This window comes from Pseudopipra pipra, chromosome 1, assembly GCF_036250125.1.
Source record: "Pseudopipra pipra isolate bDixPip1 chromosome 1, bDixPip1.hap1, whole genome shotgun sequence".
Classification (NCBI taxonomy): domain Eukaryota; kingdom Metazoa; phylum Chordata; class Aves; order Passeriformes; family Pipridae; genus Pseudopipra; species Pseudopipra pipra.
In genome coordinates, this window is record NC_087549.1 from 135459600 (window position 1) to 135472694 (window position 13095).

The 13095-nt window shown below is 39.9% G+C and overlaps 1 protein-coding gene across 5 annotated transcripts in view; it reads left to right on the forward strand.

The window, feature by feature from the left end:
- The first annotated feature begins 901 nt into the window (after positions 1-901).
- Positions 902-13095, forward strand: part of CACNB2 (calcium voltage-gated channel auxiliary subunit beta 2) — a 254156-nt gene continuing 241962 nt past the window's right edge. For 2 of the 5 annotated variants that reach the window (XM_064634710.1, XM_064634726.1), the window contains exons 1-2: positions 905-1116; positions 11771-11863. In XM_064634710.1, the coding sequence (XP_064490780.1) occupies positions 1018-1116; positions 11771-11863 (192 nt within the window). In that variant the 5' untranslated portion in view covers positions 905-1017. Of the gene's footprint in view, positions 1117-11770; positions 11864-13095 lie in introns of all 5 variants that reach the window. The other 3 variants (XM_064634822.1, XM_064634719.1, XM_064634701.1) reach the window with 3 other exon arrangements.

Here is a 13095-nt window from a genome sequence, read left to right on the forward strand (position 1 = left end):
TCCTGTAAGTGACTATTATATTGCTTTTAGTAATGGTTGTGATTTTAAGTATATAACATTAGTCCACTTAGCGTCTTTACTGCCTTTTCACTGTTTACAATCAGCTGATAAGAGATTTCACAAGCAATCACGAAGGGATACTGAAAACCTAAGTTACCCTCTCATGCTGCATGGAGCACAGCTAGGTGTAACCCAGTGATCAAAAGGAAAAGTAACAAGATTACAAGTGGGCTTTATGGGGTTTGGCGTTTATCAAGACAGTCATTAAGTTGGGTGTCACAAAGATTTCTTAGGCATGACAGATCATCTCAGCAGTGGAAGGCGATTTTCCCAGGTCAGGTTTTGAACAGGTCTTCCAAAAGCCTCCTGTGGGGTACCGATGGCACGATTGAGACTGTGCTGCTATAGGTTGTACAAAATTAGAAGGTGGGTTTCATCTCACTCATCTCTTGTTGATATGTGCACAGAAAAGTCCAAGTACAGGCAAAAATCGTATCAACACGACAGATCTACAGAACTTTATCTTTGAAAGTGACGGTTTCCCCACTAAAACCATGGATTGGGCTCAGACGAGGGCTGAGGCAGGCGATGCCTTGCGGCCAGGGTCGAGATGTCCGGCAGGGCTGAAAGGACAAGCAGGGCCTGACCCCTCCCCTGTCCCCATCTCCAACTTTCCCGCTGGCCACTCCGCCGCGTCCGCGCATCCAGCGGGGCCGACGGGGAGCCCTGCAGGGAGCGCGGCGCCGCCCCCGCCCTGCGCTGCCGGGAGGGAGATGCTCGCTGTCACTTTCTCTCTTCCCCAGCGCCGCCCCCTGCCCTCCCCCGCGCCCGCCGCCGGCGCTGCCCCGTCCCCCGGCGCCGAGCGCGCTCCCCGCCGGCACAGCCAGGGCTGGGCTGGGCAGGGCAGGGCCGCCCGCCCGCTCCGCGGCATGGCCGGGCGCTGAGCGGCCCCGGCTCGGCTCGGCTCGGCTCTGTCCCGCCGAGGGCTCGGCGCCCAGCCGCCCGCTCTCCTCGCCAATGGTCCAGAGAGACATGTCCAAATCGCCTCCCAGCCCGGCGCAGGAGGTGCAGATGGAGCTGCTGGACAACCCCCTGCCCGCGGCGGCGGCAGCGCAGGTACCGCGGGGCTCGGCCGGGGCTGCGGCCGGAGCGGGGTGGGGGCGCGGGGCCGGGCTGGGCTTGGAGGCTTCGCCCTGGGGCGGTGGGGCTGCCGGAGCTCCCCGTCCTCAACTTCGGTCCCCGTCGTCAGAAAAGTTTCACGGCTCCCCTAAGACGCCCGAAACCCCTGTTCTCGCCCCCACCCCCAAATGCCTGGTAATTAACATACATGGGGTGCTCTGTGCCATAGAAGCGTCGTAAGTCAAAAAAACCTTGCGATTGTCTGGAGGGTGGATATGTTGCTACGGTGCTATTGAGCTGCTCTTTTGTGCGTGTATTGCTCACGGGTTACGGCTATTTCCCCCTGTTTCAGTAACCTGTTGTATCTGTACCTGATGCTTACCATGCGCTGCTGAAACCTCACTTATCTGTTACACGGGCTGGTGACAGTCTGCGTTGGTGGGGATAGGCGATTCACGCCGATTGTTCAGCAGGAATTTTGGGAAGGCTGAAGGTGTTAAGCACACTGCAGATTTAAGCTGCTCGATTTCTGTGCAGAAGGGTGGTTGTACAGTCATCTCTGAAATTTTAATAAGTCGGTCCATGTGCACAGTGTTCAGGTGGATGGATGATGTGAGGGAGGCAGGGTATGGATGCTTGCACACTTGGTAAAGACTATATTTTGAAAGGTTGTTCCTGTTTATTAAATGAATGTGTAATTTCTTTGACTTTGCAATAGCTGGCTACAAAGACAACGGTGGTATTTTTAAACCCAGTAAAAGGGTGGTAAAATCTGATTGTGTGCAGTTTAAATTTACAAACATGCATGTTCTTTTAGGACACAGTTTTCTTTTCATTTTGAGGTGGCAGTTTTTACTGTTGCTGCCACAGCTATCTCTGATGCTTTATTTGAGAAGGTGCTTGAGTTTCATCCCAGAAGTACTCCGTTGACAGAGGAAAATGCTGTCAGTTTGTCAAAAGACTTGCTGATTGATCTTTACTTACTGGGGACTGGTGACAATAGAACAAAATCCAGACACTGAAGCAGAGACTAGGTTAAGCTAAAAAAGAAAAAGTGTCTCTTTGGATGTAAATTTGTCTGCAGCCTCCAAGCACAGAACAGACATTTTAGTAGGGCCATATGCTTTGCCAGCTTCTCTAGAAGCAGTGGCAAGGGAACTAATTTTTGACCTACAAATCCCCTCCTTTTTATATCTTTTCAGCCCTAAGCACAGAATCGGCAACTGTCAAGTCATATGGTGCCTCTCTGCTGTGGACAAATGTCAAATACTGATTATAAAATTGATTTCTCACCCATCTTTTAACTAGGCATAAAAAACCTCTCTTTAGAGAGGGAGAATAGTTTGCTAACACCCATGTTATTTATGTTTCAGGTAGTAAACTTAGATTCTGTTTTATAAAAGAGGTTTCTGAACACAACACTCACAGTCAAAAAGATTCACTTCTTGAGACAATAATAACGCAGCTTTTTGTTTCAGGATTGTTTTTCAGTTTTGGAATCAAAGATATTAGGCAAAACAGGAATCATATCTCCTCAATAGGTACTTATTTTAGTCATACGTAAACCTTTTGTATAAAGGAAATAAGATTATGGAAGAAAAAGAGCCCTTTGTCTGAATAATAATGGAATTAAATTCCTTAGCATGCACTGAGAGACAATTATTTTTATTTGAATTTTTGCTCCATTAACGTGATTTCTAAAAAAATCAATATTGCAGAATCTTGCTGCTTTAGAACACACTCCCAGTGACAAGGAGAGGCTTAATAAGGACATCATCAAGTAGATTGCCTACAGGTACTTCAGCTATGCGCACCACTATCTTTTTCACCAAGGTACTTGAGTAGCAATCCTAGAAACATTTCATGCCAAGTAATGTGTCAGGGAAAAAAACCTCAATATGCGAGCTTATGGAGTGATATCACTCCTTAAAGTATTTGCTCTGAAGTACTACTTCTGGGAATTATGATTTAGCAAAATGTAATTGAAGAGCATTTGTAAAGTTGTAACAAGCCTCAAAATTTCTCTTATCCAAGACTTTTACTTTTGCAAAGCTGAGATTTCTTTTAGCTTACCTGTACATCATGGTTGGTGTCTTTGATTGTGCCTGTCCATCCATTTTGGCTAAACTTGTGGCAAAAGGAGTAAACGTAGTTAACATTCTGGAATTATTACACTTAAAAGGTAGTTAAATGTGTGAAATATTCCTAGATAGCCTCTATGTAAAATCTATTTTTTATTTTCATAATGCATTTTCCTAACAAACAAAGTAAAATCTCCTTGGGTGTTGATCATTACAGTAATACTGTATTGTCCCTGGGAAGTTCTTTGCAATAGGGACAAGGTATTGGTGTGTTATTCTGTATTATTATTATCTGTGGCTTTTAGGTCCATATCACTATAAAAATATAGTTCTAGGTACTCACTGTGATCCTAGTCTAGATGGGGTTGCAGTATATTTTCAGATGTCCAGTTTTATTCAGACAAATGTACATGCTAACAGTTACACTGTGGAATTATTCACAATGTTCAGGGATATGTCAATGAAAAGTGGTAGTTTTAGGTGAAGCCCTTTTGTAATAAAATTAACATATGTGATTTTCTAAAATCATAAAAGAAGCAAACTCTTTTGCTTCTTTTTGAAGGGTATCAAACTCTTCAAATGCATCACTGATGATCAGTATCTTTTTTAAACAAAATCAACTCAACTCCTCTTTTTAGTTTTTAATTTCAAGAACCCCCCTTTATTTGAGGAATCTGAATTAGTAGAATATTTTATTTAATAATTTTAATTAACCCAGATGCTATGTTGATTTGTTTATACTATAACATAGCATATTAATGCCTTTCATGGTAACTCTTGGCCTCTCTTGTTTTTTCCTCTCCCTCCCATGTAATTTTCTTATGAACCTACTTCAAAGTCCCTCAGTCCCCAGAAATCATTAGATTCAATTTCTATTGCTATTTTCTTATGATAAAGTTTCCTGTGTTGTGCATTAGGAACAGTCATAGCAAATCAGATCAGCAAATTACACAAGATGTTTCAAAGAAAATATAATGAAACCTTCTATCAAGCAACTACGGACTATCTTGTGGAGGGAAAAGGTATCTTACTCTGGATGAATTCTTCCCTATTCCTCATTATTATTTTCTTCCTGTTCTTTTTCTTGCCTTCTTATGCATCATCTGTCGATGCAGGTCCTAACAACCTGACACATTTTAAATGAAAACGATTCTCTTCTGGATTGTTTTCTTCAACTCTTTCACTTGCATTTAGATTTCCTCCATCACCTGGTACTGTTAAGTGCTTCTGCCTTCCAAGTCTAAAGGTTTCATTCTCCCTGGAGTGCTTGACTAGTTTTTCATGTTGCGCTGCTGAAGGTAAACTGAATGCATGGGGCTAGGGACAGGCTTGTTCAGTGTTCCTCCTGTATCAAATACAGTTGATGTTAGTATGAATTTTAGAGTGATGTGCATGTGGTGATTCTAGAATATCAGCTTAGTTATTTGGCTTTTAGACTGACTGTTGTCCTTCCTCGATCTCCAGCTACCTTCCCAGTTGCATAGCACCATCCCTTCACTACCGGTACTGTGGTGATGAGGAATGGAAAGAATATCCAGAGATTTGTTCTCAGCAAACTAATCACACTGCCCTCTGCTGCTTTCTTTCAGCCGGATGTATCACAATTCATGCGTGTTTACCTATTCTTCAAACAAACATTTTGCAAGTGTATTTCCCAGTACTGACTTACAAGAATACTTTGTAAGCCATAAACAAACAAGAATTATATCACTTTTATTACTTAAATAATAACAGTACTCATTCATTATAGAGGCATGGAAGGTTTTACTCTCTTCTGGCAGCATCCCTGGAATCCAGATCCAACGTAGCAGCAACTTGGTGGAATATATACAGAGATAAAATCCTCCATTCATTGGACTTTCTCATGGTTCTCAGCAAGGGGTGGTGTTTTCTCTCCCAATGTGGTAATCTCCTTTCAGTGTTGTACTCCTTACTGACAAAAATAAATTTTAATAGTCCTTCACTGAAGAAAGCCCTTTCGATTTCCGCTATTACTTTTCTGATGATTTTCCTCTGCTCTTTGGGTTTATATGTTCTGAACTCTACCACTAAAAAGTGATTTTGCATGCTCATCTCTTCCTGAGACATATTCCATTTGGGTATTGCACATTATCAGCATATATGGGCTATAATAATTTTTCTTTACTTTTTCTTAGAGTGTAAAATCCCTCAAAAATAATTCAGCAGCTTCAGTCCTAACTTATTTCTGTATCTGGCAACTGTCTTCCAGAGGCAATCTCTCTATTTGTCTTGTTTTGTCTCTATGTTTCTAATTTCAGACAGTTACTGATGAAAAGTTCCTGTAGTCTTCCAAGGTTGGCTTCTCTGGAGTCTCGGTTACTTTTCTTCTGCTTCTTTTACTCAGTTCTTTCCTATGCCAGGATAGAAGAGCTTCCAAATAAAACAAAGCAATGAAAATCACCCTCTCTGCCCTCCAAGGTCTTGGTTTCTGTCCCCAGGGCAGCAGACCCTTAGCAGAGGTCCTCAGTATTTGCCCCATAGTTGGCTATTGCTCCCTCCGAGTAACTTTCTGTCATAGAATCAGATCTCTTTTTCTGTTTGCTCATGTAAGAGAAATAAAGAGATCCATGGAGAGCAGGTGGGTATGTGCAGGCACGTGGCCTGCAAGTGTAGTTGCCAATCTTAAAAAGCTGCAGGAAGCACAGAGCGGTTTGGGCATGAGCTTCAGCACCTTCTGCTGCTGGGAGCTGATATCTTCATCACTGGCATTACAGATACATGTGCAACAGGTTTGCACTGGGGTGGGTTTCCAAGACACTGTGGAGGAGGAAAGCAAGCCAAGTTCCCAGCTTCTTGTCTGGCAGATGGAAACTGCCAGGTGACCTGGTCTGAGGCCAGGGTAAGAGCACTGGGAGATGGCTTAGGAGTGTAGGAGTTGGTGAGAATAGGGCTATTTCTAGCTGCAGTGTTGGAAAGGCTTTATCACAGGCCAGCAGAAAAGAGCATCTAAGATTTCTCTGTTACAGATTTCTCAGCAGAAATTGGTTTTTTTTTTTTCCTTTTTACATGGGGGAAAAAGAAGCATGTGTCAAATACTTATTTGTGTATTATATATGCAAGTTTGGAGAAATAAATAATTTGTTTGTTTGTTTCTATGGATTTTTTTTTTTTTTTGGTGTAGGTGTAGGATTTTCTAAAATGTCTATGGAATGGACTTTGCAAACTTATCACTGTAGTTTGCATGAACTTGATGACTGTATATGGAGATCCTCAGTTTGATAGGATTCCTGGAGGGAAGCCCTGTCTTTTCTGAATGGTGTCCTTATGGCAAATGTTGTTTGTTTGGAGAAATCCAGGTTTTGAAACCTAACTTCTTCTCTGCTATGGGGACAGGAGTTTGTACTGCTCAGGCAACTTCTTTGCTCAAGGTATGTCACAAGGCTGAGTGCCTGTCACAGAACTGCACTAATGTTTACCATGTAGGACGACTGAAACCCCAGCCCTGAGATGGAGGCAACCCAGAATATTTTACTATGTTCCAAGTTCCCATCACAGAAGGGAGCTATGGAGTGCTGGGGAGCTCATCATCAAGGTCTGTGTTCAACTTCTAGCCCTTGGCTGTGCTGTCAGAAGGCTGACCTCATCTCCTTTATGAGATTAGTATGATTTGTGGTGCTAAGATCAGAAATATTCACGTCCCTTTCTGTAGAGTGAGGATGTGGGGGTTTGCAGCCACGCAGCTGATGCTGGAGGCTACACTATCCAGTAGCTGAAGGGTATCATTTCTGAGTGGCGACAAGCCTGGCATGGACCAGAGAGGGCTCAGGGGGGCTGAGCTACGGAAACATTTGTTGCCTTGTTGTAAGGAATTGTTTAAAGTGGCAATGGCTTATTCTTCTAAGGGGAGGATAGAGCTGGATGTGTATGTTCTGCACTATCCCAGCTTGCTATCCTTTGACTAGAACATGGGTATTTTTAACTATTTTCAAAGCTTTGGCCTGGGAAGGAAAAATACTTAGTTCATTCTTGCATTTCTGACATTTCTAGCAATTCTCTAATCCTTTAGGGGGGTCACTCTTTACCTTTAGGTGTTCTCTTGTTCTTTATAATTGGTCACTTGTTCATCCGAGATCATGTAAGATACATTCTAGCTTTGATTTTTTTTCTTTTTCTCTCCAATTTCTGTCTTGCATCTTTGTTTAAAGATCTGACTTGACATCAGTGACTCTACTACCTATATCTTCTATATCTTTTCATCATTCTTGGAATGAGACCAGTAAGATATTTTTTAAGGAACTATTTTACCTATAATAAATAGTAAGGGTTCAGGCTCACTCTACTTTAATATAAAATACCATGAGAGTGGTTACTGGTGAAGGGCATTTTAAAATTCCTGTTGAAGATCAGTTCCCTGGATGTAGATAGCTGGTAATTTTAAATTTTTTATATTTCGTCTTCCAGATGATAGTATTTTGCCTACAGGGATAAACCATGCCTTCTGCTTGTCATGTGTGTTAGAGGATTAAATGTTATAGATGCGTGCTTTTCATGTGTTGAGGCAGGACCTCATTAGTATGAAAGGGTTTCACTGAGTGACATTGATCTCATCTGTTTGCAATAATGAGTAAATGTATATAAAACTGTTAATTGTCTGAAAACTGCTATGTATGCCTTTAACGCTTCATATGATTCCCATATTTAATTTGATTACATGGGTTGAATAATGATTGCACAATGTACTTTCTAGTCAGAGTTGGAAAGCAGAGACTTTGCTTTCTAAAGACTTTGTTGATGAAATGTTTTTTTACAAAGTTACTTTGATGGTTTGTTTTTGGTTTGGGGTTTTTTTTTGTGTTTTTTGGTTTTTTGTTTTGGTTTTTTTTTTTTTTCTGTGAGGTTTCACATTGTTTGCCAGGTATTTTGAGAAGCTGTAGAACGTAAATGTGTGTGTTTTGTTTCTTGTCTCTGGCAGCTCAGACAATTTTAAAAGAATTTCACAGATCTGACTAATAAACCAAGCTACAGTTTTGATCTTGTAAACACTTAAATGTATACATAACTTCATGTTTGTGTAAGATGTTTTGCTAAAATCCAGTGAGAATGTTCCTGTCAGCAAAGTTTTTATATGAACAGGCTTCTTTGCAGGACTGGAGTCAGTTGTATTCAAATTAGCTGGGGCAAATGCTGGTTTGCCATAGGCACCCACCTCTGCTGGGTGTTGGGATTGTTACCATTGGGCAGTGTATACTGGGGTGCGGAAGCATTTGGTCTCCAATGGTTGTCTGTTGGGTACCATACAGATTAAGAACAATTGCCTTGTGTTATTGCTTTTATTGGCCAATGTCCACGCATCATGATTCAGCCCTTTATTTTTAGTTACTAAATTGCAGCCAACTGCTGAACAGAACACAGATAAGGCAGCTAATTTTAATATGAAAATCACAGTAACATATTGGCTTAATTGTTAAAAGAAATTCTTTTTTTTTTTTTATTTCCAAAATTGAAAATAACTGGTAGATTTTTGTTGTTGTTGTTGTACAGAGGTCTTGTTCTCACATCAAGCTCTTATGGAAAAAAAAGTACACTTAAAAAAGCAAAACATAACGACTGTGACGGGATGAGATAGTTAATAATTTTTAAAAATATATGACTGTTTTGTTTACGGAAGACTTATTTTCAGAAGACAGTTTCATGCATTTTTGACTGTGGGAATAAGCTTGAAAGGCATAGAAGACAAATGTAGTCCCTGATTAGCATGCTTTTAAAATAATGAAAGGAGTCATCAAATCCCGGTTTTCCCTTGTGCCAAAGTTGTGTCCCTTTCCTCTGACTGAGAATCAGTCTGTGCAAAGAAGCAGGTGTAAAACTGACTTTGTCTACACTCTGCAGCCACAGCCTGCCATCATGTCAACAGTTTTTTGTATTTAAGGTCAGTATTTAGCTTGTGTTTCTGAATAGTTTCCATTTATAGAAGACTAGAACAAAAACATATGTTCTGCCATGCAAAAAAAAACTTTCTCAAACTGAAAAATTAAGGTGAGTTTCAGTGTAAGTTGCATTTCCTGTGTGATGTTTCCAGAAATAAATGCTTTTAGTCGTTGCTATGCAGATAGAGAGGTGTGCATTTTATCTCTGTTTGTAACACGGTTTTATTCTGCTCTTTGTTTTGTCCCCATCACTCTAGACTCAGTCCCTCTTTTGCCTTTGTCATAATTTTTTGTGTTATAAAAATGAATACTATGACACTTTAAATAAAATAATATTGTTTAAACTGGGGACAAATACAAACAAAACATGAAAGAGAATATGTGTACATTTTTTCTAGTATCTCCTTGGGAATCACACAATACTATACTCTACACCATTTAAGAAATTGCCTGTATAGTGTGATGTTTATATGAATGCTTTATGTTCTTGAACTCCTTTGTGAATGTTAAAAATTCTTTGTTTTTTTCCCTAGTACATTTCTATTTACTTCCACAAAAATTGTAGAAAAGGGGTTCAGAATGTTTGTGGGTGACCAAAGTCAGTTACCTCAATAAGAACCATTTTTAAGAGTTAATTTTGATTTTAAGATGTTGTTGTATGTGGGAACTACTGCTATTAAAGATACTTTTAATGTATTTTAGGTACTTTAATATTATATTATATTAGGTGAAATATTTTATTATATTATGCGAAAAAAGATGGTTCTGATAGAACTGTCTATTCTAACCGTAACTGGAAAATATTTTGAAGAATTTGCTGGTAATGGTGGTTTCAACCTACTTTGTATTCTTATTGATCTATGAAGACCTTTCTATTATCAAAAAGTTCTTCTATTATCAAAGATTTCTTTTAGAAATGCAATCCTGTAAAACTATTCCTCATTGAAATTTAATTTTACATTTTGAGACCTGCTGGGTTACAGTTCTAGACTCTTCAGAAAGTAACATGCTGATCTTCCTATGATTCTGCCCTAACCAGCATGTGTAGAATCAATTTGTATGCCTTTCAGAAATTTCTTACGTGGCTGTTTTACAGTTTTGAAAAAATCATATGAGCTTGGCAAAATATCTTTCCCATAAAGTTGTATTTTTAGGGATAAAGCATTGCTGTTGTTGTAGGTCATTGCTAGGTCAGTGACATAACAGATATTATTTTTGCTGAGAGTGTCAGGCTAACAGAACTATTGTTGCTTGAGACATCCTTTCTAAAAGATTGGTATGTTCTGTTTCAACCAGTGCTCCAAACTTGCCCAGACCCAACACTTATGATCCAGATACAACTTGATATTGTTCTCTTGCATCTCATGGAGGCAAGTTACCTGGATTTGTCAAATGATCTGAAGTTTGTAGTGACTTGGTTTTGTGTTGTTTTGGTTTTATTCCCTTGGGTTATTGTGTAATTCGAAAGTTGGGTGCTGAATGCAGGATGAGAGGTAAGACTGGGAATAGGCCAACACAGACCTTGAAAGAGAAGACAAAGACCTTGTTTATTTCAGGGAACTGTGGGAGGTATTCAAAGAGAGGAGACATGATCCAGAGAGATGGATTAGTAAAATGACCTTTACAGCAGCACGATGAGTGAGGAAAAAAATTGTATTTATCAGCCTCAAGGAAAATAGTGTTTTAAATAGTCAAGACATAATTTTATTGTAAGTTTAGATGAACTTAAAACGATTGGACTAGCATAAGAAGGGCTGTGTTGTAATGTCATTCTGCAGAACAAATCTGTGAGACTTTTCTATACCTGGGAGGATGCCCTGGTCAGAGGTGGTGTCATGGCGCAGTTTACAGTCACCACATAAATGTTTGCAAATAACATAGTTTTGAATTCTTTCACATTTTTAAAATTTATTTTAATTATATTTATTGATGATCAATATTCAATGCACAGAACAAATAGGGTTTTTTGGGGGGGAGGGACACAAACACATGTTTGCTATGTTTCTAAACTATGGTTTTAAATTTTTGCTTAAGCAAACCATAGCTTTCTCCTAATGTCTCTTTAACTTCCTCATAGATAAAAATGATGCCTTGCTTTTCAGCTGCATTTATTCCTTTTCCAATTACACCTGTATTCCTTTTTTATTGTTATTCTGCTTTTACTTTCTTCAAGTTTTTTAAAAAAACATTATTGTAAACTCTCCCTGGGTTATAAGATTGTATCTCAATCAACAAGTTGTTGGTCACTTCTTGCTGTTTAGTGTTCCCTCAGCTGACTTGGCTCATTGCTGTGGTATACTGGAGAGTGTTCCAGTATCTCCTTTCCTACCTTGTTTATTTAAACTAGCTGCAAAACAAACTGTGCTTTTTAATCACTGTGACTTGAGTGAATAATTCTACATCTATACAAGTCTATAAATGCTTTTCCAAACCCCAATGTGAAGAAAACCAAAACCAGCAAAGCATTTAAGGCTCAATTGACCAAACCTGGCAAGCACTTGCTCACATCCCATCAGTTACTTACTGAAAATTTGCTTATTGATTGTCATAAAGCTGATAATCTGAATCCCTGCTTGCCTAGAAGACACTGAAAGCTTTCTGTGTGAGACAAACTGATGCTTTAATGCTGTAATGCTGTTCCTCTAATCTGTGGGTTTTTTTGTTTTCTTTTATTTTTTACAGTCTTACGGTAAAGGGGCAAGAAGGAAAAACCGATTTAAAGGATCGGATGGGAGTACATCTTCTGACACTACCTCTAACAGTTTTGTACGCCAGGTATGGGTTTTTCAGCTTCTGAAAGACTGGATGATTTACTGATGTAAATGTTCAAGTAATTTTTTTTTGTTGTTTTTTGGAAATTGTCAAATCGAAGAGTGACGCTGTAGCCTGAGAAATAGCAGAAGCCTGTCCCAGCACAATGAAAAATATTTGGTTGCTATTGTTTTGGTCTTGGCAGGAAAATACTTTTTCATTTCTCATTCATTTCCATGTATAGTAGTTTTCCTTATTTTTGTTACTCTAATTCCATCAGGTGATTAAAGCTGGAGGAGGAGGCAGAGTCTGATGGGAGTGCCTAAAGTGGCAACATTTGGAAGAAAGAATGAAAACCCTATCAATCCTCAGGGTTTTCCTACTTAAAATAGTCCTGTGTGAGGCACTGTTAACCTAGTTGCTTTCCTCCCACATCCCAGTGTTATTTTGAGGATAGTTTGGAGGGGAAATCCCTAGCAACATTTGTCCCCATTGCACTGATGCTGAAAAAAGCCTGTCAAAGATGGGGCGGTATTGTAGACTCCCATGGCTGGTGTCTGCGTGTCTCTCCCTCAGAAGGAGAGATCCAAATGGAACCTCATGGGGATCCCAGCCCACTGTGGGTGCTTGGAAACAGCTCAATCTGGCTGACAGAGGTATCTGGGAGGGTATCCAGAGCCCAGTGTGGTCTTTGGCTGAAGAATGGTGCTACTGAGACTGTGCTTTTGGGGAGGGAGTGTGTGTTTTGATGTGCCTGTGGTCGTCAACAACTTGGAGAGCAAAAATGATACACGGAGCATCACAGTGACTGAACCTGTGCAGAGTCCAAAATACAGTTCTTTGTGTCCTGTTGATTTAAGTCATGGTATTATGAATACAGACTTTGCCATCTTTTTCAGAGGGGTTCTTGAATTTAGGAGCTTTCATAGTAGACTTTTTGGTTTAACCATAAGCAGGCATTACACCTCCTTCTCTACTTGCTTGTTACGCATGTTCCTTCATCTCAAAACTGCATCTCCACTGTTGTTGCATTGGTTGTATCAGTATACATCTTCTGTTTGCAAAATTCTACTTTGTCCCAGTGTAACCATGTTGATAGGTTTTGTGATAACCTGTGAATTTGATAAAGTCAGGCCCCTATTGCATTTCAGTGTCGGTTGGACATAGGCATGAAGTATTAATTGATCATGGTAATTTCTCAGTGGCAGTAAACAATATCAAGGTATAAACCCAGATCAAGTAAATTACTTATTTGT